General features: G+C 41.3%; 1 protein-coding gene across 1 annotated transcript in view; it reads left to right on the top strand.

Annotated features, from left to right (window-relative positions):
* The window catches only part of c23h8orf34 (chromosome 23 C8orf34 homolog), an 87,697-nt gene that overhangs the window by 15,945 nt on the left and 46,113 nt on the right, over nt 1–25,639 (top strand). Inside the window, exons 2-7 of the mRNA XM_053611596.1 lie at nt 1,251–1,401; nt 1,546–1,677; nt 5,553–5,681; nt 5,787–5,815; nt 6,798–6,961; nt 15,359–15,525. Coding sequence (XP_053467571.1) covers nt 1,251–1,401; nt 1,546–1,677; nt 5,553–5,681; nt 5,787–5,815; nt 6,798–6,961; nt 15,359–15,525 — 772 coding nt within the window. The remainder of the gene's footprint in view (nt 1–1,250; nt 1,402–1,545; nt 1,678–5,552; nt 5,682–5,786; nt 5,816–6,797; nt 6,962–15,358; nt 15,526–25,639) is intronic.

Genomic DNA, 25,639 nt, shown 5'->3' with positions numbered 1-25,639 from the left:
TGGGTTTTGAATTAAATACGAGAGGAGACGGTCGATGGGGCCTTTTCACACTTCCAGGCTCCAGGAAGTAGCCATCGCAGGGTAATTTTACTCAGCTCTCAATTAACTAGAAATGCAGCTAGCTAACGTTAGCAAAAGGGTGCTAAGGGTGAGCTTTTTCATTTAATGGAAATGAACTGAAATGTGGTAAATATGAAGTGATACATACACAGCATCAATTTACTACAGTATTTCTCTAGCGATTTATCACCGAAGCTAATGTCATTTAACATTACCTTACCAAGATAGCTGTGAATGAAATATTCCATGAAGAATTTATGCCCTTTATTCAGGTTGGAACCCTTTGGTGTGGATTTTTCTACAATCGTGAACAATTTATTCTTGGCAGCATTGAAAAAAATGAGGTGACTGTAAGCAATGATAATAATAATGGTGGTGTTTCTGTGCTAGACAATCAACAGGAAATCATTTTACCCTGCGTCAGTGTACTTCCTTTTTGGTAAGGGCCCATTAATGTGAATTAAAACCTATTTTGACGACAATATTTTTTTTCCTGTCGTATTGTCTCTACTGGAAAACAGAAAATCATGCTCTAGAACAGTGATCACCAACCCTGTTCCTGGAGATCTACTGTAGACCTGAAGACTTTAGCTCCAACCATAATCATGCCCACCTGACCATCTAATCAGTGCCTTAAGAAGTTCTTGATCAACTAAAATAGGCGTGTTAGACTTCGGTTGGAGATGAAAGCTACAGGAAGGTAGATTTCAAAGAAGAGGGTTGGTGACCACTGGTCTAGACCCCATTGGTGACCACTGATCTAGACCCCATTGGTGACCACTGGTCTAGACCCCATTGGTGACCACTGGTCTAGACCCCATTGGTGACCACTGATCGAGACCCCATTGGTGACCACTGATCTAGACCCTACTGTGAATCTGATATTCTACAAGAAATGTTCCATTCATCCATCCATCCATCCATCTTCTACCGCTTACTCCTTTTCAGGGTCACGGGGAACCTGGAGCCTATCCCAGGGAGCATCGGGCACAAGGCAGGGTACACCCTGGACAGGATGCCAGTTACAAGAAATGTTTCATTTTCCAAATGAATTCTAGAACTACAATCTTCTACAATTTATTTTTCCCACACATACAGTATGCCTGTGATCGTTATAGTGGACATTTCAACACAAACTGCTTAGTTTTATTCCCTCAAGTGTGAACGCTTTTTTTGTTTTCGTCTTTTAGGAAATGATGACCAAACTGATAACTGAGACCCCAGACCATCCGATTCCCTTTCTAATCGGACATTTACAGACCAAGCACGAAAGTCCAGGCCACCGGCTTCACCGAACGCTGTCTGGATCTGCGGCTCTGTGGGCCGAGACTGACTGTTCAGGTGTGAGGCGGAAAATCGATCCCAGGCCGTCCACCTGCCTGTCACTTTCTGTTTCTCACATGCCAAACAATTCTTTTCAGAAAAAGAATAGAACTAGCCAGCTCTCAGTCTCAGAGCAATTTTTTTTTTCACTTTTCTCCACAGAACACAAAAGTAATCGACGGGATTTTAGGAGTTATGACAGAGCGTGGCAGATTCACCCCAAAAAGCCCAAGAAGTCCAAGAGCGACTTAGCGGTGTCCAACATTTCTCCTCCTTCTCCTGAGTCTAAGTCATGTAAGTAACGTTCTTATAGTAAAATCAGCAGGAATACATTGGCTGAGCGAGAACGGCTTGACCGTAAATTCAGATCTGGGATCCGCTCTTGTGTTTAGTTGAAGGTTAGGATTCACCTAAAGCATGCTCGTCCTACATAAGTGGAAAACTGGGCTACTCAGAGACCTACAGCACTTATGAGTGCTCAGCATTACACAGCTGCCATATTGGACAAGAGTGGTGGATGTAAATAATTTAACACAGTACACTTCCACCGGCACAGTTTCTATTTCTGACGACGAGCAGTTGTAGAGGAGCTGGCAGTGAGGTGGAGAAGATCTTTCTCACTCCTGCCTGTGGGCTGCTGTCTGTCTCAGTCACTTATAGATTCTCCTGCACTAGTGGCTTTTCTCTGAGACGTACAGATCCTTTTCTGCTCCAGCTCCCTCACTTTGTCTAATTACAGGCTTACCCCCTCGATCCCCACCCCCACAGTATGTCAGGTTTCTAGCAGAGTAAATTGGTTGACTCTGCCGGCTTTAATTGCCATCTTTTGAGCGACTTGAGCTAATTTGAAATTATCATTCGACGGCATGTTGATTTTTCAAGCGACGTTAGCGTGTAAGCACTTAGATAGCACGTATCAAAAGCCATTTTAAAAGAGGTTACGTTTTCCTTTCATTTTCATTTCATTCAAAACATTATAATAATATTCTGGCGTATGTTAGCATCATGCTAAACCTAAGAGATTCTGAGGTACATTGGCATTACTTTAAACCTTAAGGATTCGGAAGAAACATTAGTGTTATGCTAACATTTAAGAATTCTGAAATACATTAGCATCATGCTAAACCTAGGAGATTCTGAGGTACATCGGCATTACTCTAAACCTTAAGGATTGTGAAGAAACATTAGCGTTATGCTAACATTTAAGAATTCTGAAATATATTAGCATTATGCTAAACCTAGGAGATTCTGAGGTACATCGGCATTACTCTAAACCTTAAGGATTGTGAAGAAACATTAGCGTTATGCTAACATTTAAGAATTCTGAAATATATTAGCATTATGCTAAACCTAGGAGATTCTGAGGTACACTTTAAACCTTAAGGTTTAGGAAGAAACATTAGCATTATGCTAACATTTAAGAATACTGAAGTACATTAGCATTGTGTTAAACCTAGGAGATTCTGAGGTATATCTGCATTTCTCAAAACCTTAAGGACTGTGAAGAAACATTAGCGTTATGCTAACTTTTAAGAATTCTGAAGCACATTAGCATCACAGTAAACTTTAGAGATTGTGATGTATTATGTTAGCTAGTATCAGTAGTCTAGCATTGTTCTAAATCTAAGCTAGACTCTTGTACATTAGCCTCATGCTAAAACTTAAAGGTTACGAAGTACATTAGCATCATGGTAAACCTTAAATATTCTGGAGCTCACTAGCACCGTGCTAATCCATAAATATTCTGAGGTACGTAAACATCATGCTAAATCGTAAATAATCTGACATACACTAGCATCATGCTAAACCTTAAATATTCAGAGGTACATTAACATTATGCTAAACTTTAAGTATTCTCTCGCTAAAGTATGATATCACTACACAAAGACATAGAAGTTCCAGAATACACTCGCATCATGATAAATCTTAAAGGTTCTGGAGTACATTAGCATCGTGCTAAACTTTATCTGGCATTATCTGAAATTATATACAAATTATAAACTTAATCTAGCAAGCTAACGTAGCTAGCAGGTGTTTTTTCTTCTTTGAGAAAATAGCCAGCCAACTCAGCAGGCTAACGTAGCTGATGATCATTCGCTAGTCAGTAACGTTACACGCAGAAGCGTCAAATGCTCTTGTAACTTTTAAAGCAAAGAAACAAAACTTTACATGGATATTAACCCATGCAAATGACCTCAGCATTTTATAGCAGCTTTATAGCTGAATCTTTTGGAATATCTTTACTGTTTGTCCACATACTGAACATTTTTCTAGCACAAAGAGAAATGCTGGACAAGTGCTGTGTAGAACGAGGTCATTAACTAGCTAAGGTTTATGTGATTCTTTTTTTTTTTAGTAGCACATTTAGAAAATGATCCAGGTTTCTTGTCGCATTACATGTAGGTGCTATACTGCTCACGGTATCGTTTGTCTTAACGCTGTAGCAGTATGACGGTGATTGGCAGGCGGAGGAAGGCAGGCTGCATTGATCGTGTCGTCGGTGTGAATATGTGTGACAGTTAGAGCAATTGGGTATTGTTAGCAAAGCACTGGGCCAAGAAAGTAGCTCAGAAATCATCCGAAACATGAGCTTCAGTGAACCTCGGCAGACCTCGGCGAAAGTAAAGATGGCCCATTTTCTCTTGACATGCTTTTCTGAGCATCTTGAATTATTCATCATCTAACTGCGCATTTTTTTATTTTTTATTTTTACTTGAAGCACTTGCAAGAATGTGATTTATGGTTTATGGCAGATTCCCTACATTCAGTTTTCTATTGCCCTCGGTCAGGCGCGGTCTTTAAAGTAAAAGCAAGGTGAGATGGGTAAAGTGAGTGTTTTTCCAGCACAGTGCTGTAGTGCTTATTCACATTCTGCTGAATCAGAACACTTGGCAAATATTATTTACATTTCTTAAGCAAAGAAAATCCCTAGCAGGCAATAGCATCATTTTATCATAAATGTTTCAGATTCTTTTTTTCTTTGGGTATTGAAAGTGACGTAGCATTTTTTACAATATCGTATGATTCATCTTTACACAAGATTAAAAATGAACACTGATTGAGATGCACCAAGAAGGAAGAATCATTCGATAATCACTTTATTTGTTTCCAGATTATCAATCATTTACAGATTTTTATTTATTTATTTATTTTTAATCAGTAGGTTCCATATTATCAGTGGTTTCCAGATTATGCATTGTTGCTCATTTAGCCATTGTTTCCAGATTATCTGTGATTTTCAGATTATCAACAGTTTCTAGATTATTGGTAGTTTACAGTTTGTCAGTCGTTTCCAGATCATCACTTGTTTTTAGAGTATAAATTGATGCTCACTTAGCTATTATTTCTAGATCATTAGTTGTTTCCAGATTATCTGTGGTTTTCAGATTATCAGTAGCGCTTATAAAAACTGATCATCTGGAAACCACTAATCATGAATGTGTTCCAAATTATCAGCTGTTTCCAGATTATCAACTGTTTCCAGATTATCAGTGGTTTCCAGATTATCAGTACAGTAGTTTACAGATTATGAATGGTTTACAGATTATCAGTGGTTTACAGATAATTTATTGTTTCCAGATTATCAATGGTTTCAAATGATCAGTCGTTTACAGGTTGTTAGTGGTTTCTAGTTTATCAGCTGTTTCCAGATTATCAGTGGTTTCCAGATTATGAGTAGTTTACAGATTATCAGTGGTCTCCAGATTATCACTAGTTTTTCAGATTATCAGTGGTTTCCAGATTATGAGTAGTTTACAGATTATCAGTGGTCTCCAGATTATCACTAGTTTTTCAGATTATCAGTGGTTTCCAGATTATGAGTACGGTCGTTTACAGATTATCAATGTTTTACAGATTATCAGTGGTTTCCAGATCATCAGTATTTTACAGATTATTAATTGTTTCCAGATTATCAATGGTTTACCGTTGTCTAGCCCTCTACTTTCTTAGTCCTCTCTGAGGTGGCTCTGCTGTAACTAAATCTGACAGTTGTGGATTATAATGAAGAGCCTGCATACAGGCTCAGCACTTCCACCCTACCGTTATCCACTTATCCATACTCTGCTCTTGTAAAATAAAGTCAGTTTAATCGTAATAAGATGTAACATGGCCTGTATGCGTGCTGTGCGGCAGAGACGAGCTCTCATCTCTGTCCGTTCTCTCTGTAGTGCCTCGTTCCATAGAGTGTCCCTCATGGGACTGGAGGACCAAACCCGAGAGCCGAGACTTTGACGAGCTCAACCACATCCTGCGGGAGAGCAAGAAGCTGGGCAAAGCATTGGAGAACCTGTCCCGAAGTCAGTGCTTCCAAACACTGTAATCTCCACGTCGTATTCATACATTGTGCAACAAGACGCTTAAAGTGAACGTGAATATTACTGAATGAATTCTGTCATTCACAGGTATTGCCTTATCTGATGAGCTTGATCAGGTAATTCATCCATGTATCAAAATTTTCAACCGCTGGAAAAGTTTGGCCAAAAATGACAACTTTGCCCCAAATATAGTCGATCATTTGAGGCAGTTTGGTGTCTGAGGATTGTTTGTTTAGTCTTGCCCTGGAGCTATAACGCTAATATAGCTAACAAGCTTTAAAACAATGTACAAACTGCGTACTCGCCTTAATAGCCTCAGTGTGTGTAAATTTCATAAAATAACAGTGCATTAAAAAATAAAAGTTGTTGTAAAATAATAATAATAATAATAATAATAATAATATAAGGTAAACCTGAAACAGATGTGTAACACCAGATGTGGTAACGGTAATTCCGCTTCATCACAGCACCCCGTTGTTGATTATTTTCCAATCACGGCACGCCCCAAGTGTTTTATTCCTTACTTAGGACACTATTTTTCACAGCGTCTTTTAAGTGCAGGCGTGTGTGATGTGGTGCACATTTGAAATCTGCTGCGTCTTGCTGAATGCAACGCACACGTCTCTATTACAGCACAGAGCCAACTGGGCTGCGTGCCCAAACGTTCTAGACTGCAGTTTGGCTTCGAAAGCATTCAGCTCTCCATACAAAATGTTATTTATTTTATTCTGGCAGCTGTTTAAAGGAAATCTTTCCCATGGCTACCCTACTCGTGAAATATAAGTAGCAGTTAGTAGTCGTAACCGAAATCATGATGCTGATGCTGAGGCTGAAATTTCCACATGCCGCATGTTCTTCTGAGGATTTATTCAAATGTGTTTAGTACTGTAGCAGTCATAGAGACTGAAATACACCCTGATAGTAGTCATTTGATGCTCTAACGTTGGGCGGTTTAAATTGCACTGATTTAAATGATTCGTGTGCCTCAAAGCATTTTTCGATGTGTTATTTGCTTTTTAAGTTCACAATCATCTGTGTAATTGTCTGTGTGTGTGTGTGTGTGTGTGTGTGTGTGTGTGTGTGGTGGCATCCTGTAAGGACTTGCGGCTTTATAACTCAGTGTTGCGGCCCCGTGTCGTGGGTGAGTGGCTTGGTAGAGACGAAGACGACGCTGATCCGCTGGCCGCTGAGATGCTCCAGCCTCCTGTCCCGAGGGCAAAGAACGAGGGATGGAGCAGCCGAGACACCAGTCCTGCAGGAAGGTCAGGCCGAGTGTGTGTGTGTGTGTGCTTGTGTGTGTGTGTGTGTATGATCTACTATGTTTTTCAAACTCTAATTATCAATTATTTAATATTTATTATTCATTTAAAAGAAGGCATAAAAGGCAGAGCTATCGGTTATCGGTATCGGCTGATATCACTCTGAATAATCGGTTATCGGTATCAGCTGAGAAATTTAGTATCGGTGCATCTCTAGTTACTACAGTACAGTATATCTTTCCTGGCAGCTCAAATCAATCTGGTCATTCTCCTCTAATCTCTCTCGTCAACAAGGTGTTTCAGCCTGCGGACCCTCTGCTCACAGGATGATTTTATTTGATGCATTGTGCTGCTGCCACATGATTGGCTGATTAGATTAGATACAGTACAGGTGTTCCTAATAAAGTGGATGGTGAGTGAACCTTCTGTACCATGAGACCTGAACACCTGAGCAAATGCAACCTCATCTAATAAATCCCCAGCCCTTCACAGCTGTAGCTTTAAGACCATGGCAAACCTCTTGGCCTCCTCCAGATGTCGTCTTGGTGATTTTAATTAGGGGTGTTTGTTTGTAAGGGAAGGGGCTGTCCTTTGAGAACACGACTAATTAGAGTGGATCAGATATTAAATCATAAATCATGTGCTGAGCCAGGCAAACAGACGCGGCCTCGTTCGGTTACTGTTTGCGCTCGTTATCATGGAGTTGGGAGTCGATACCGCAGACAGCTGAAATACCCAAGGCACTGTGGTAACTCACTTCATTAAACAGAAAGGAGGCAACTGTGTACTGTAATCTAGCGCTGCAGTGCTTTAAATGTCAGATTAGCAGGATCCGAGTGATTTTTAATGTAAAAATATCCTTGGCACTGTTTGTTTCTCTTTTCCATTAATGCTACTCATGTCGGTCTCAATGAAGAAGATGTGGCTTGTGTCAGACTCACTGGTTTGTGTTTAGTCTCAGCAAAGGAGGTGTGACCTATATGTAGGTCCTATTGAAGGTGGTGTGGCCTATGTGTCAGTCTCATTAAAGGAGGTGTGGCCTATGTGTCAGTGAAGGAGGTGTGGCGTATGTGTCAGTCTCAGTGAAAGAGGCATGGTCTATGTGTCAGTCTCAGTGAAAGAGGCGTGGCCTATGTGTCAGTCTAAGCTAAGGAGGTGTGGCCGCTGTGTCAGTATCAGTGAAGGAGGTGTGGCCTCTGTTTCAGTCTCAGGGTAGGAGGTGTGGCCTATGTGTCAGTCTCAGTGAAGGAGGTGTGGCCTCTGTTTCAGTCTCAGTGTAGGAGGTCTGGCCTATGTGTCAGTCTCAGTAAAGGAAATTTGGCCTATGGGTCAGTCTTAATGAGGGAGGTGTGGCCTCTGTTTCAGTCTCAGCGAAGGAGGCGTGTCCTATGTGTGTGACCTATGTGTCGGTGAAGGAGGTGTGACCTATGTGTCAGTCTAAGTTAAAGAGGTGTGGCCGCTGTGTCAGTCTCAGTGAAGGAGGTGTGGCCTATGTGTCAGTCTCGGTGAAGGAGGCATGGCCTATGTGTGTGACCTGTGTCATTGAAGGAGGTGTGACGTTAAAGAGGTGTGGCTGCCTGTCAGTCTCAGTGAAGGAGGCATGGCCTATGTGTGTGACCTATGTGTCAGTGAAGGAGGTGTGACCTATGTGTCAGTCTAAGTTAAGGAGGTGTGGCCTATGTGTCAGTCTCAGTGAAGGAGGTGTGACCTATGTGTCAGCCTCAGTGAAGGAGGTGTGGCTCATTTGAAATTGAGCACTTATAGAACGAACAACTGTTTATAGTTGCTATAATGTAACAGGAAGTAACTTGTGTCACGGATGTTCCACAACATTAAACACTAAACTATAAGCAGGTAAAAAGTATGACATGTTCTTTAATAAATGAATTACAACTATTAGTGTTGGCAAATTGCTTTGGTATAAGAGAAATAAAACACTTAAATAATTAACTTTGAGGTGGTACCAGTTACTTTGCTTAGTATTGGGTAACACCACCCTGTCACTGTTTATTTCCCTATATACTGTATGCAGCTAAGTGTATACACATATACAATAAAATAATACACATTGATACAATTTGCATTCGTGGAAAGTGTCACTAGTAGACTCCTACACTACATCAGTGCGTATACATACATTCAGCCTCTTATATCCCGAAATACAGTGGTGCCTCAGCGAGGCTCGCCTTCCGACAACTGTTCAGTAATCCGTTCAGGGAGTAAGAAACTGGCACCTATACTGTGCAACCTGGACTAACAGAGCACATTTTCCTCTCACTTTAATGGCCACACATGAAGCTCTCCTTTTCCGTCAGCGTTGGAGCTGAGCTGACAGGAGCCTGAGGATATGCGCGAGAGTGCCGGGGCTGCTGGGAAATTAAGAACAGGCAGAAGTGTGCATGGGGATGTCTTCCAGAAGCAGATTACGGGGATGATGAAATCCACGCTGGACTGATTCCTGCTCTCAATCACACCAGCCCCAGGACCACTTCTATTCATTTTCTTCTGCTTCACGCTCTTGCCAGTCTCCTTTTATTCTTTTTGTCTCAGCACCGAGTTTCTGTTTCTGTTCCTGCCGTTTCCCCTACCCACATGTCGACATGCTCACTTAGTCGCTTATACATCTTAATCGACCCACTTTTCCCTTCCGGATAAAGATATTCTCGACTTTATGAGCTGTAAAGCATTTACTGTCATAGTGATGCTATATCGATATCTATATGCTAGGGCAGGATAAGTGTGTGTGTGTGTGTGTGTGTGTGTGTGTGTGCATTCAAGCCTTGATAATTAATCTCGCAGTTACCTGAAGAGTTCGCTGCCAAAGGGCATTATGCATGCAAACAAAGCGGCGAAGCGGAGCGCAAGGGTCGAGAGTACGGCACTAATGAGCGTCTCTTATCATTCTCTGATCACTGAGGCTGTCCTGTGCTCTGTGCACTTCTCTTCGTTACAGCCATGCTAGTCTCGTTCAGACAAGATGGGCTTTTTGACACACACTAAGGGAGTGTATCTCTCCCTTAGAGATGATGCGATGCACTGAAGTATGAAAGATACGTTTACACTGCAGTCTGATATGATTCAGAGCTGTTTTGAGGCAAATGGATGAGGTATGCGATCATCTTATACCACATTGGTTTTCCAATCCTACCGATCCTACCCACCAGCCAGCTCTGCCCTCTTATTCATATATAGTAAAGCTCCTCCTTTTTGCCTACTGTTGTTGGCGTTTATTGTGAGTTTACTGCGAGCATCATGTGGGACATGATGTCACCACTTCGCACGGCCTAGTGCAAGTGCAGTCTTTCACTCGTGCTGTTAGAGTATGCAAAAAGGACACAGATAAATCCTTTAGTATAAAAGACGTGTTACTGGAAATGACAAGGATAGAGGACACGCCTCCTTCACTGGGATTGAAGAATGGACAAAGCACAAAGAACAATGGAGAGAGAGAGTGAGAGACAATGCAAGAGAGAATGAGTGAGGGACAGAAAGACCAGAGAGATGCGAAGAGTGATACAGGGAGAGGGAGAGAGGGAGGCAGTAGAGAGCGAGAGAATGATAGACAAATTGAGATAGGGAGGTAGGCGGTGGAGAGAGAGAACGGTCGGCAGAATGAGAAAGATAGAAAGAGAGACTGAATGAGAGAATGAGAAAGAGAGAGAGATAATGAAAGGTAGCATGAGAGAGAGATATCGATAGAGAGATTTAGAGACAATGAAGGTGAGTATGAGAAAGAAACAAAATGAGAGAGAGAATCATATGGGCAGAGAGAGAATGAAAGCGAGAATGAGAGAAAGAGAGAGATTGATTGAGTGAGAGATAATTAGAGGCGATGAAAGAGAACGTGAAAGAGAGAGATAATGACACAGAGAATGGCAGAGAGAATTAGAGATTGAATGAGAGAAAGACAGAATGAGAGAGCGGATGAAGGACAGAGAGAATGAACGTGAGAAGGAGAGAGAGAATAAAAGAGAAAGCGGGAGCGCGAGAGACGAGACAGGCAAATAGAGAGAGAGAGAATGAGAATGAATAAAAGAGAGAATAAGAGAGAGAGAGGCAGAGATATGGGGAGAGAGAGAATAAAAGAGCGAAGCAGATACAGAGAGTGAGCTTGATGAGCAGAAAGAGGGGGAGAGAGTGAGAAAGAATCAATGATAGAATGAGAGAGAGATGAAGAATGAGAGTTTGAATGAGAGAATAAAAGAGCGTATAAGAGACAGAGAGAGTGGAACAGAGGAGAGCGAGAGAATGAGCGGGAGAGAGAATAAAAGCATGAATAAGAGATAGAGAGCACGAGAGAGAGAGAAGATAGAATGTGAGAGTGAGTGAGAGAGAAGATAGAATGTGAGAGTGAGTGAGAGAGAAAATAGAATGTGAGAGTGTGAGTGAGAGAGAAGATAGAATGTGAGAGTGTGAGTGAGAGAGAAGATAGAATGTGAGAGTGAGAGAGAGAAGATAGAATGTGAGAGTGAGAGACAGAGAGAGAGAGAGAGAGTGGTGAAGGAAATTCATTTGATAATATGTATAAATAATAAAGATTAGTAATAAAAAGAGCTGTGTGTAGTGTTGGGCTTGATCCATACACACACACTGAGAGACTGCGCCTGAAGCCTCACGCTCCCAGTACAGAATCGACTTCAGTGTTTCAGGACTCGTTTGAAGTCCGAGTCTGCAGTGGCTATGCTACTGCTTTAACCATCGCTAAACACTCAAAGGTTTAAATTTCCCTGCATGCTGTTGGGCCGGTATGGAAGCCATCTCCGGTCTATTCTCAGATGCTTTCAGGCCAATAAACTCTAAGCATTAGTATTCTACTCAGCCTCGGGACTGCACTCGTGACTGTAATTTTTCATTCTGTACTCTGTTCTCCTCCCTGGCCTGGATATGTGCTGGTGCATTAAATCAGCCGGAGTGTATTCCAGGGTTGTAGCTCCCATGCGACGTACAGTGTGTACCAGAGAGCGAGGTATTCCTGTAGGAGAAAGCCCTCCGAGACCTTCTTGATTCTCATGTATGCATAGCACAAGCTTTTTTATCTCAGACCTACTTCTCTCGCATGATTCCTGGGTATCGATTTAGCTTAACGATCGGTCAGACGTGACTCGTCCTTTCGCTCCGTTCTCGGAAAACACCCCAAGGAGATGATGTCTGCAAACGGTCGCTGCTCTTTTAACGAGAGAGCTGATTCCTGAAAGCTGGCATAACAATGCAAAAATCTGTGGAGCCGAGAGCCGTTGCTACAGAGACCTTTGCGTTCCTGTGCGGTCTTGCTGGTGCCCAGTAGGTGTCGATTAAACGGAGGTAATACAGTACACTCGCTCTCCACTGAGGACCGATGGCAAAATTAAGACCTCTCTCAATCTTTCAAGCCCGATGGGATTCATGCGATTCGTGCAATTCCTTGATGAACCTTGTTGCTCATGGTTTCATACATAAAGTCGCAATTTGTGTAGCTTAGAGATGTAACGATGCATCACAACATAAAAAATGCGACTATATGTATCAAGGAAATGCGCGAGTCGCATCGTAGAAATCAGCATTCTGTTAATTATGGATCTAATGCAATTGCACTGTTTGAACACCAGAGGTCCCAATCAATGCAACTCACAGAGTTAAAATATAGAGAGCGCATAAATGTGACATAGGCTACGTTTCCATGCACATCAAATTCCGTTTAAGGTCTGCATTCGGGTTGCAATCATATACCGAATACAATGTTTATATGCGTAAAAGGCACCGGAATATTTATGTATACAAGGTTGCTGTAAGTACGCCTGAGGTGCCATTTCTACAGTAAATACCTAGCCTACAGTTAAGCATCTGTTAGTGCCCACAATTCCTTGCGGTCTGAGCGTGCGCATATATCTCCTTTCGGTGGATTTTCAAAATAAGGTGTTTACATGCAACAAATTTCCGATTAAAACGGGCATATTCCAGGGCTGGGAATCGGAATTTGGGGAATCTGAATATTGTCTTAATCTGAATCGGGGCACTCGGGTTTGCAGCGTTTACGTGACTCGATACTAAAGAGAATTAATAGATTAATATTGGGATATTGGGCGCACAGTGGCTTAGTGGTTAGCACGTTTGCTTCACACCTCCAGGAGGATCGGGGGTTCGATTCCCACCGTGGCCCTGTGTGTGCGGAGTTTGCATGTTCTCCCCGTGCTGCGTGGGTTTCCTCCGGGTACTCCGGTTTCCTCCCCCAGTCCAAAGACATTGACTTTCTTCAGTTTACTGTTTATATCAACGTTAGCTTTTATTCCCAACATGACCTCAGTCACCATCAGACGGAGGCGTAAGGCAGGAGGGCATTTTAGTTTAAAAACCTATAAACTTTGCAAAGCGGAGCTTGTGTAGCACGGAAGCACGACAGTGATGCACGAGCACAAACTTATATTTATGTACAAAATGCTCCACTGTGTGCAAGGGGTCGGGGAAACTGGTGCGAGTCGCTTAAAAGATTTAGTTTAATTCCAGTTTATTGTCATTATATGTTGTATTTGCACGCTTGCAGTGTAACTTCTGTTGTTTATTGTAAAGGAAGTGATGTGTTAGTAACGAGGACGTGTTACTCCTCAGTTGCAGTGTAGACGCGGTGATAAACAGTGAACAGTGTAGCATAAGTAAGATCTGTAATGTCTAATTAAAATGGTAAGATCAAAGTAAACACAAGTTCTTTCAGTTTTTTACTACATTCAACTTTTGTTCAAAATATATTGAGAATCGAATTGAATCAAATCATGAATCGTGAATCGAATCAAATCTTGATCGGAGTGTATTGTATATCTATGACAATTTTTTTTTTTTTTTTAAAAAGGCTTAATACATTGTTCAAGGCTTAATACATTGAATAGAATATGTAATCAGATGCATTTCAGGGGTTTTCTGAGCAGAATGTGACCTACCTGCGCTTGAAAACAGGCGCAAACTTTCTGTAAGACTATCTTTCTAGAACTACTTCTATTCAGCAAACAGAACCCTTTATGAGAGGTGTGGGTGTGTTTATGTGACTGTTTATGAGCACGGGGACCGCAATGTGTGCTCTGCTGATGCAGCAAAACAAGAGCCGAGGACAGAGTCAGTTGACTGATGCACTGCCATAGCTGGCGAAAACTACAACTGAGGAAAATGTAGAACGTAAATGATCATGCTAAATGATCTGTCCGACCTCACTCTCCTGCATATGAGCATGAGTATTAGCATAGTAATATTCAGCCTGGATATATAATATAATATAGTTCTGCCCCGAACCCAATTCCGTCTTCCTAGGCTATTTAATCACATTTACAGCTAATAATATTTTTTTTTAAATTGTCCAGAATATGAGTTATGAGTTATTCTATTATGTATTACATGGGAGGATTAGATTAGACAACCTAATTAGCTGTGAATGCAACACGAGCTGATGGTTGAGGAGGTCATTTTTGCGCCTTCCATAATTTCTAGTACATATGAGAATATTCTTATGCTCACTGTCTCATCTTCATGGCTGAGCATCTGTCTTTAGTCCGGTTGCATTTTCTGTTAAATAACCCTGTCCGAGTTAGGATGTTGGACACCGGGCAATAATCACACGCTGTTAATCTGTAAGGACAATCAATTCATTTGGACTCTTATGTGCATGGGTGCTGGCTTTGGGTAAGCCTTTCTAGCAGTACACCAGCATTCTGTTCCACGGCGGAATGGAGATCAGACATTTTCAGTCAGTATAAACAAATCATTTTATCGCCGCAGGTCTGTTATAAGATTAGTCAGGATACTGTTGGGTTCCTGTGTGGAGAGTATCCGGACTCTGTGTTTAGCTGCGTTGTAAAATAATTGCAGATTTTTTTTTTTTTTTTGTGCTTGTTTTGCCGTAAATTTTCATTTTGATATCGATTTTAATTCAAGGACCTAACTGAACCTAACATACGGTTATTTATTTATTTATTTTAGCTTTGCTTTGGTAACATTATATAAAAAAAGACTAGTCATGATTGTGATTCGAAGGATTTATGCAATGCCTGCTAATGCTCCGTTTTCAGTTAAAACGACAGGCGTAACTAAATGTGTAATAATGTTTTAATATAAACGTGATAGCCATGATTAAGGCTTGGCGGATATTGCGATCTGATAGTTGATATTAAATTGAATATTGTGTGTAGAGTTCAAATATCTGCCTGCCTCTTATATCATTAAAAAGATATCATTAAACTTTAATGTAATAAAAAGAATCCAAACCACATACTGTATGTGCACTATACTAGATGATTTCTGAGTGAGGGGGTCATGTAATATAAAGTATATTGTATATTAATAATAATAATAAGTGTCTTATGTTAAGTATATTAATTAAATCTACAGGACTAAAACTAAAAGCCCTAAAGATGTATTAACGTCTGTACCTTTTGTTTCCAGTCTCAAGATGGAGGTGAAGACGAAAGGGCTGAAGCAACAGCAGCAGCACCGGAAGAAGCTCCTGGCGGCCATGTTGTCTCAGGACTCGTTCGACTCCATGGCTAGCTCGGCTCCGTCCGTCACCGAGGACGAGATGGAGGACGAGGACGACGCCATGGAGCTTCTGGGTAACAAAACGACACGCACTGTGTCTGTCTTCCATCATTTTATCACTGTCCTACAGCGTAAACAAAACTAAAGCCAACTCACACACACACACACACACACACACACACACACACACACACACATATGCATTTACTCAAACGTGGTCCACTTCAATCATGCGTGTTAATGAGGCTCATATCACCACTGACTGTCGAGCATCAACTGGATACTGATTCTGAACTGAAGAGAGCATTTTTTCAGAGTGTATCCATCGAGAGAGAAAACACACACACACACACACACACACACACACACAATGCTATGTGGTTTTTCATTTTCATTCTTTTTTCATTTCTGTTCATGTAATCGCTTCAGACTAAGCTGCTTCACGTCTCTGATGTTTAATCTGACCAGATTTAGCAATTTCACACTTCCAATTTGTAAACATGTTTAGAAAAAGGTCTTACAATAATAATAATAATAATTATTATTATTATTGTTATTTATTTATTTTTATAGCAATCTTATCATAAAACATAGACATGCATACATTTGAATTCATTTTAAATGTTTTTTTTTTACAGCGGCCTGTGAGTGCAAAAACGCAAAAAACAAACAAAAAAAACAACAACAAAAAAAATACAACAACAAAATGAAAGATCAAGTTTGCGATTGTCAGTTTTGCAAATTCAGGACGTGCTCCCAGACGTCATCTTTGTTTCGGCAATGTGTGTGTAGGTGTGTGTGTGTATGTGTGTGTGCGTGTGTGTGTGTGTGTATTAATGTTAATTAAACTATACTTTCCAGGAAGTGTTTGGTGAGATCCTCAGGGGTATTTCCTCAGTCTGTGTTTAATTAGCTAGAAAAATGCACATAGTTCCTTTAAAACTCATTTAAACGACATAATTGGATTTTAAGGTCCAAAGCTTTGAGGCTAGATTTACCTTGTTTGTACCTTTGAGAACAGAAATGTGCTTATTGGGTACGTTCAACACCATTCACTTCCCCTTGGACTTTACTGACTGTGAGGACAGCAGCAAATTAAACTGAAGAAGCTCAGTCGCTTAGAGGTGTGTGTGTGTGTGTGTGTGTGTGTGTGTGTGTGTGTGTGATCTTCAGTGCCCAAGTAAACGCCTGCTGTATAGACCTGGAGATTATGGGATTACTCAGGTTCTTTGTCAGTTACAGCAAGGCTAGGCAAAGCTGAATAAGGGCGAAGAACAAAGCTAAAATCCTTCTTTAAAGAATATCCCACTTATGGTCTTATATGCAACATGATAGAGTAATTATCTTCTAATGATTTATGATTGTAATTACGGGTCTGCATTTCCCCACTACTGTTCGTCAAATGCAGCTGATTAGCCAAGACACGTTTGCCGTCCGATGTTTGCTTCTTTGGTTTTGCACCAGAGGTATGAGAACGGTGTGCCTAACAATTATCCATTTCCTACGGGTTTCCTACGGGTTCTCAGGTTTCCTCCCCCAGCCCAAAGAAATACTTTGTAGGCTGATTGGCATTTCCAAATTGTCCATAGTGTGCGATTGTGTCCTGCGTTGGGTTGGCACCCCGTCCAAGGTGTCTCCCACCTTGTGCCTCGAGTTCCCTTTGATAGGCCACAAGCTCCCCCGAGACCCTGTGTAGGATAAGCGATACGGAATATAAATGAATGAATGCATGGATGGATGGACGGATGGATGAATGCCTATGAAGGTGCTCTTCTCTGTGAACCAAACTGATCCTGGGGGTACTGTGACATTTATGTCCTTATTCCCTGAATCAAACGATAAATCATAAGATACTGCTGCTTGGGCTTGGTGGCCAGTTCTCTCTCTCTCTCTCTCTCTCTCTCTCTCTCTCTCTCTCTGTCTGTCTCTTCATTTGTTATCTCTCTGGCCTGTGCTACTTCCCTCTCTTCAGACATCACTCTGATGGTATCTGCTGGTTTGCTCTCCTCATGGACATGGACTCTCCCTGTTCCCCTTCTCTCTCCTGGTATTGCGAATATAAACAAATAGCATGTCTAATTAACTCTGAAATGGAATTTCCCAAATTTGTTTTGTGTTCAGCACTGAAGTGATTTGTGATGTCACACTCCACAGTCGTGGTTAATGGCTCTTACAAAAGTGGACATTCAGGGTGTCAAGAATATGCAGGTTTTTTTTACATAGCTTACTAGGTTTAAATTTGATCCCTTTATTGTGTCAGTTGTATACAAAGTTTTGCTATCAAAATAGCTTTAGTTGTCACTGTACCAGTATTATTGTGGAGAGGTGGAAAGGCTCACACCTTTCCCCTTTCCCATCGGCCTGCTCACCGGTAGCTAAACACAGGCCGTGTTTACACAAATGCGTTTTAAAAGGAAAACGATCCTCGCCCACACTGGCATTTCCGCCGTGTTTCAGAAACGATCTCCGTCCACGCTACACGATTGAATACGCACGTCACATGACCATTCGTGCACACTGGACATGCGCATACAAGTGTAAACAGGAAGTTGGTTTCTAGTCCAAACCGGCGTTCCATGTAGGCGTTCTTACGCCGCTTGAGTTGAGATTTGTTGCCGATCGCTCTAATCGTAGCTCGCCTCTTGCGCATGTAGGCAGCTGCGGTATTCTAAAATACAGAACTGAATTGCGCAATGGCTGCTAAGAATGACGACAAAGCCAGCAAAGCTTGCGGTTCAGTCTCCGTGTTGTTGTGTGTGCGAGCGAGGTAGCGTAACGGTCACATGGTAGGGGCTTGACGAATCAGGGACGGATGATCCAGAAGACCCAATCAGGAAGCGAATGTGGGCGGAGCCATGCCTTCATTTTCAAAAGTATTCGTGTTGGTCTGTTTACACGGAAACACTAGTTTTCAAACTAAAACGGGGTCTTCCGCGTTTCCGAAAGTCGAAACCGCCGAAGTGTAGACGACAGGTGTAACCGTAGCAACAGTTATGCGGTTTAAAACGAAAACGCACTAGTGTAAACAGGGCCAGAGTCATGATACTCCACATACAGAAACCCAACAGTATCCTGAATAATCTTCTAACAGACTTGCGGTGGTAAAATAATTCATTTGTTTATACTGATTAAAAATGCCCGATTAGTCGAGTCCTCCAGCGTTCTGCTAGAAAGGTTTAAAAGGGTTAAGTATTTTTAATGAGGATGTCATGTTTAGAATCGAGTCCATTCACGTGTTCTAGTCGCATCTTGCGTCTTTCAAATGGTTTACACTGTAAAAAAATGAACAGCGCTGTACAAGTTTACAGTCCTTGACTAGAAACATGGCTGCCAATAAAGTACTCTAAAATATTACAGTAAACATCTGTAAACATGTTTCTAGTAAAGTACTGCAACATCTGTAAAGTCAAGTACTGTAAAGAGACTTACAATGGAGGCAGGATACAATTGACCTGAAGGTTATCGGTCTTGCTGAAGTGCTGGGATTTAAACACATGATCTTAAACACAGTCACAGCTCACAGGATTGGTTAGCACTGCTCTGACTGACAGCGGAGAGACGGTTAATTATGTTCTCTCGGATTGATAGTGGCATTGCAAGGATTCCAACTGAACTTTTACCTTTTTGATTGGACAGGAGTCCTCTACAGGTTTTCATTAAAGTCCTATCGCTGGGTGTAATCCTCTGAAGGCAAAGTGTCTCGAGTCCAATTACACACACACACACACACACACACACACACACACACCACTCTCACACTCACACACACACACACGCACACACAGTCTCACTTTCACTGTACTGCTGTACTGCTTGTACCAAACACGGTCATGTCCTGTTGAAAAATACTACACGCTTTATTTGTGTGATCCTGCACACAGAATTAGCTAGGGGTTTTTTTTTTTGTTGTAGAGTTGTGTAGTTGGCAAAATAACTGTGTTTGTGTTGGAGTAGATGAGCCTCTCCGAGCGGTCCCAGACAGATAGAATTTTCCAGATTCTCAGTGATCGAGTCTCATCACTCATACTGAACATTCTGTCAGTTGAACCAAGTGGGTCACTGCGGGACAGAGAGAGTGCGAGAGAGAGAGAGAGAGAGAGAGAGTGAGAGAGAGAGAGAGAAAGAGAGAGTGAGTGAAAGAGAGAGAGAGAGAGAGTGAGAGAGAGAGAGAGAAAGAGAGAGTGAGTGAAAGAGAGAGAGAGAGAGAGTGAGAGAGAGAGAGAGAAAGAGAGAGTGAGTGAAAGAGAGAGAGAGAAAGAGAGAGAGAGTGAGAGAGAGAGAGAGAGAGAGAAAGAGAGAGTGAGTGAAAGAGAGAGAGAGAGAGAGTGAGAGAGAGAGAGAGAAAGAGAGAGTGAGTGAAAGAGAGAGAGAGAAAGAGAGAGAGAGAGAGAGAGAGAGTGAGAGAGAGAGAGAAAGAGAGAGAGTGAAAGAGAGAGAGAGAAAGAGAGAGAGAGAAAGAGAGAGAGTGAGAGAGAGAGAGAGAAAGAGAGAGTGAGTGAAAGAGAGAGAGAGAAAGAGAGAGAGAGAGAGTGAGTGAAAGAGATAGAGAGAGAGAAAGAGAGTGAGTGAAAGAGAGAGAGAAAGAGAGAGTGAGTGAAAGAGAAAGAGATAGAGAGAGAGAAAGAGAGAAAGAGAGTGAGTGAAAGAGAAAGAGTAGAGAAAGAGAAAGAGAGAGAGTGAGTGAAACAGAGAGAGAGATAGAGAGCGTAAAAGAGAGTGAGTGAAAGAGAGAGATAGAGAGAGTGAAAGAGAGTGAGTGAAAGAGAAAGAGATAGAGAGCGTAAAAGAGAGAGAGAGTGAAAGAGAAAGAGATAGAGAGAGTGAAAGAGTGAGTGAAAGACAAAAAGAGATAGAGAGAGAGAAAGAGAGAGTGAGTGAAAGAGAGAGAGATAGAGAGTGTAAAAGAGAGAGTGAGTGAAAGAGAAAGAGATAGAGAGAGATAGAGAGTGCAAGAGAGAGAGAGAGTGAAAGAGATAGAGAGAGAGTGAAAGAGCATGAGTGAAAGAGAGAGTGAAAGAGATAGAGAGAGAAAGAGAGAGAGAGAGTGAAAGAGAGAGAGAGAGAGTGAAAGAGTGTGAGTGAAAGAGAGAATGAAAGAGATAGAGAGAGAAAGAGAGAGAGAGAGAGTGAAAGAGAGAGAGAGAAAGAGAGAGAGAGTGAAAGAGAGTGAGAGAAAGAGATAGAGAGAGAAAGAGAGAGAGAGAATGAAAGAGAGAGAGAGAGTGAAAGAGAGAGAGAGATAGGGAGAGAGAGAGTGAAAGAGAGATAGAGATAGAGAGAGAGAGAGAGTGAAAGAGAGAGAGAGAGAGAGAGTGAAAGAGAGAGAGAGAGTGAAAGAGAGAGAGAGAGAGATAGATAGAGAGAGAGGGGGGTTTTATTAAAGCATTAATTTAGAGAAGGTTATTTTTTGAAAGTTGGCCGGTTGAAGGAATACTGCAGTGATTTTCAGGATGTGTATCATAGAGTCAAAGCTTCAGTCTGTTTCTCTGTACGAAGAACAGAACAGAAACTTGAACAGAAGAGAAACGGGGGAAATGCACCCCCAATGACTTGCATATTAATCTTTATAACGAACACGTGGTCTTCAGCAGCATCTGTGATTGATTTTATAGTGCATTTCTACTCAAGAAAGACTTTAGTTTAGTTTAAAGTCTAATAATATGACTAGCCAGACTTGACTTTTTGTTGAAAAAAAAGCAAACACAAACTTTTAAAGTCCCCATGAAATCAAAAATGGAAGTTTTGTGGCTTTTAGTATGAATACGCTCAGCTGAAGGTTCTCTGTAAGCTTTATCTGAATAGCACCTTGCCGAAGTCGCCGTTCAAGATGTTCACCTTAAGGTGATCTATAAACTAGTGCGCTCCAAAACAATGACGAAATTCGCATTTGGAAGATATACGCATCATAAATTCGCAGTCTTTCTCTACCGCCGAATACAGATCAACAATATCGATGACGTCATTCTGCACTTCAGCTTCTCATCAGATTTTCTGCCCAATCGAATGCTCTCTAGAATCTGAAATGTCCCGCACCCAACGTTATAAAAATCACCTTGCCGAAGTCGCCGTTGTCGAGTGATTGGCTATTTTAAAAGGAGGAGGAGCCACTCGATATGTCCCACGCTGACTTCCTGTTTCAGTGGAAATTACGTCAACACGTCGAATAACGCCGCACGATTCACAGGGACTTTAAGTGAAATTGTGTGTGAATGTTTGTGTAAGCCAAACGAAGCTACGAATTCACACCTGATTGACAAAACGTTTCCGAAGTTTCTGAAACAATAGTCATCATACCTAATAATGCAAATAATAATAATAAACTCCAATAATAATAACTGAGTAATAACAATAATCGTAGATTTATAGAGTATCATTTTTGATATGATCGAGTAATAATAGAAGAGCGACAGTCATGATGATTGATCAGGAACACACTACATCATAGAGGAGCACGTCATAGAGCAGGCTGGTATATTAGGAGTGTGTAAAAGAGTGTGTAAAGTGTGTAACTATGTGCTCGGTCTGCCCTCTGGTGGACAAACTGGTGGATGACAGTTTCGCATGGGTTATACACATTTTCCTTTAAGAGTTGCTCAGAAGAAGTTTAGATTTCAGTATTAACCCTGACTGAACGTATAACCAATATGAATTGCACTGTCTTGTCATTTGAATAATATTTTCATATGTTTCATAATTATTCATAATCAAAATAAGCAAAAGATTTTTTTTTTTTTATCAACATAATTATGTATGCAAAAGTCTGGCCTCTTCCACATAGCGCCCACGATTGGCTAGGGTCACTGTGATTGACAGATGAGAGAGAGAGAGAGAAAGAGAGAGAGAGAGAGAGAGAGAGTAAACCCACGATCTTTTCAATTTTAGGTGATGTGATGTGAGGATGAGAGAAAGATGTAAAGATATATACATTGTAACATTTTCTATAAACACACCTCTGGATTTGAAAATGAAAGTATTTGACAAACTAGTTGCTGAATTAAAAATAAAGATAAATAAAGATGTGAAGGAATGGAGATTTCATCTATTCATTCTTTCTCTTTTTTTAGCTCTTCTACTTTCTCTTCTTTACACGTTCTTTTCTCTTTTTTTGTTCTCTTCACTTTTACTTTTTTCATGTCTGACTTTTTGCTCGTTTTTGTTGTCTTCTCATGTTCTTCGTTTCTTTTCCTTTTTCTCTTCTATTCTGTTATCATTCTTCTCCTTTTTCTTTCTTTTTTCTCTCCTTATTCTCTTCTCTACTTGTTCTTTTCTCATTTTGTGTTTCCTCATTGTCTTTTCTTTCTTTTCTGTTTGTTTTTCTTCTCTTTTCTCTTTTTCTTCCCTCTGGAAAGGCTAATGTATGCAGTGTCATTCTGTCTCAGCTTGCCGTGTTGTAATTGTGTGTAGCACCTCTTAGCACGGTGCTAAATGCTCAGTTGAAATGAACTTCACCCGAGTGAGATTTATTATGCTAATCTCCGAGCTCGACAGAGCTGCCCTCCTATTTTCCCCCTTCTTTCTTTTAGACTATATGATTAACGCACTATGACTCAGGGAAAGTTTGATGGATTACATTACGGTGAAACGATACTGTAATCGTTTTATTACAGATGAGGCATGTGACCTTATGCTGCAATACACTGTGATTCAGTTAGAGAAAAAGGGTTCAATCTAGAACCCTAACGTAAATCTAGAACCCTTCAGATGGCCTTCTTAAAGGGCCATTTTTGGATGCCAACAATAAACAGTTTTATTTAAATTTAATTAAAGGCCCGCCTCCTTCACTGGGACTAACACAGAGGCCACACCTCTTTCACCGGGACTAACACAGAGGCCACACCTCTTTCACTGGAACTAACACAGAGGCCACACCTCCTTCACTGGAACTAACACAGAGGCCACACCTCCTTCACTGGGACTAACACAGAGGCCACACCTCCTTCACTGGAACTAACACAGAGGCCACACCTCCTTCACTGGGACTAACACAGAGGCCACACCTCCTTCAATGGGACTAACACAGAGGCCACACCTCCTTCACTGGAACTAACACAGAGGCCACACCTCCTTCACTGGGACTAACACAGAGGCCACACCCCCCTCACTGGGACTAACACAGAGGCCACACCTCCTTCAGTTTGACTAACACAGAGGCCACACCTCCTTCACTGGGGCTAACACAGAGGCCACACCTCCTTCATTGGGACTAACACAAAGGCCACACCTCCTTCACCGGGACTAACACAAAGGCCACACCTCCTTCACCAGGACTAACACAGAGACCACACCTCCTTCACTGGGACTAACACAGAGGCCACACCTCCTTCACTGGGACTAACACAGAGGCCACGCCTACTTTCACTCATTTGATAATTATTCTAAATAACAGCTAGATGTCAGCATATCTAAATACATAAATATGCACATTGTTTGTTCGAACTTATTCATTTCACAGATTGATTCGTATTTACACCCCTGATCTAAACAGCTGAAGCTAGCTGTCATATTTCAGTGAAGAAAGCAGACAGCATTGTTCTCCGTAGCTGTGATGCTTTTGGACAAATGCTGCATGACTTACAGTTGTAGTAAACTGATAGCGAGGGTTACGAACGACACTGATACTGCTTTGGTCCGTGGATAATTTAGCTTTGAGCAGTGAGACCACCCAGGTGGACATTTCTGATTGGTTGAAAGGAATCGCTGTTGTCTTTTTGCAGCTGGCGTTACCTCAGTGAGACAAAGTCAGGGCCAAGCTTGGGATACCAGACTGGGACTCTCTCACCCTGGGAGTCTTATGGAGTGTTTACATAAGGCCAAATAATTGAGTCTGTACCCAGGTCTGTATCTGTTCTGCGGGATTGTTTTACACCATAGTGCTGTCTCAAATCTGACTGGTCAGAGGGTGTCAATTATTTTTCTATTGCACCAGGTAGTTCTGGGTTTATAGTAATGCTCTCACTCTATTATATTATGGTTTCTATGGTAACAGCTCATTCACAGGAACTCATATGGTGGACGCTGTACATAATAATCCACCCACTTCCGCATGCATGTAGTGCCTGTGATTATTCTCCTCTAACAGCGACCCTGAAGTGTTTTATTCCTTACTTAATTTACACATTTTCCGTCGAAGCTGCAAATTCGACCGATTCGAGTTTAAATCACTCTGTTTTTGTTAGTTGTTTTTTTTTACATTGCGTTGTAAAATACATTGCTCTGTGTGTGCTTGTATAAAACCTGTAACAGGAACTAACCAATCATGTTATTCGACAGCCTCAGACCTCATGTTCAGGTGAATTGAAAATCCTTTACTTTATTTCCTTACGCCCAGGTTCGAAACCTGCTTTCACACGCAAACAAATAGACCAAATTCACAGTTCAGATCGACTCTGGATAAACATACACTCGTGAAACCACTCAAAGATTAATGAGATTAATGAGCTGTCTGTATTTGTGTGTGTGCGTGCATACAGTATATATATATACACACATAGTGTATATGTGTGTGTCTGGGTGTGTGGGAAAAAAGTCTCTGAATGGCGCCTCTGTTTTACACTGAGTTGTAAAATTCAGACATGTGGTATTAACACTGACAGAGAACTTTCTGGAGCCGTCTTACACACATGGATGGATAAACCCTGCTGCATGATGATAAATACCACTGAAATGGGAGACTGAATGGAGTTCAGCAATCCTTGCTATGTGGTACCTCTGAAGAAGAGCCACGAAATGGTCATGACTACACAGGTTTTCTTTTTTATACATTTTAGATTATATAGGAATCTCTTATGCCGTGAACACAGTGTTCGGACAAATCCATTTCGACATGATTTAGTGCTTAATATCCTGGTCCTTTTTGATCCTCTCCTGCCCTTTCCACACTGTAAGGCTAAAACGCAAAGTAAGCCAATTTCAAAATTATAACAATAGTAAATTTAGTGACTACTAATACATCATGTGATTCTGATTTCTTAAGATTTACGTTCTTAACAACGAGCAATCCCTTACATTAGATTAGGTTATACCAAAGTGCTTGGTCAGAAGGCATTGATTCATTTTCTTTAAGTAACAACTCGTTCACAGGACTTGTATAGGATACACGCTACATGAATCCATTGTTAAAAAAAACAAAAACAACAACAAAAAAAATCATGTGTAATTGTTGATACTGTGACGTTTTCTGTAACGCGA

The sequence above is a fragment of the Ictalurus furcatus genome, chromosome 23 (genome assembly GCF_023375685.1).
Source record: "Ictalurus furcatus strain D&B chromosome 23, Billie_1.0, whole genome shotgun sequence".
Taxonomy (NCBI): Eukaryota; Metazoa; Chordata; class Actinopteri; order Siluriformes; family Ictaluridae; genus Ictalurus; species Ictalurus furcatus.
The sequence above is the reverse complement of the archived record's forward strand: the minus strand, read 5'-3'. Positions and strand labels throughout refer to the sequence as shown.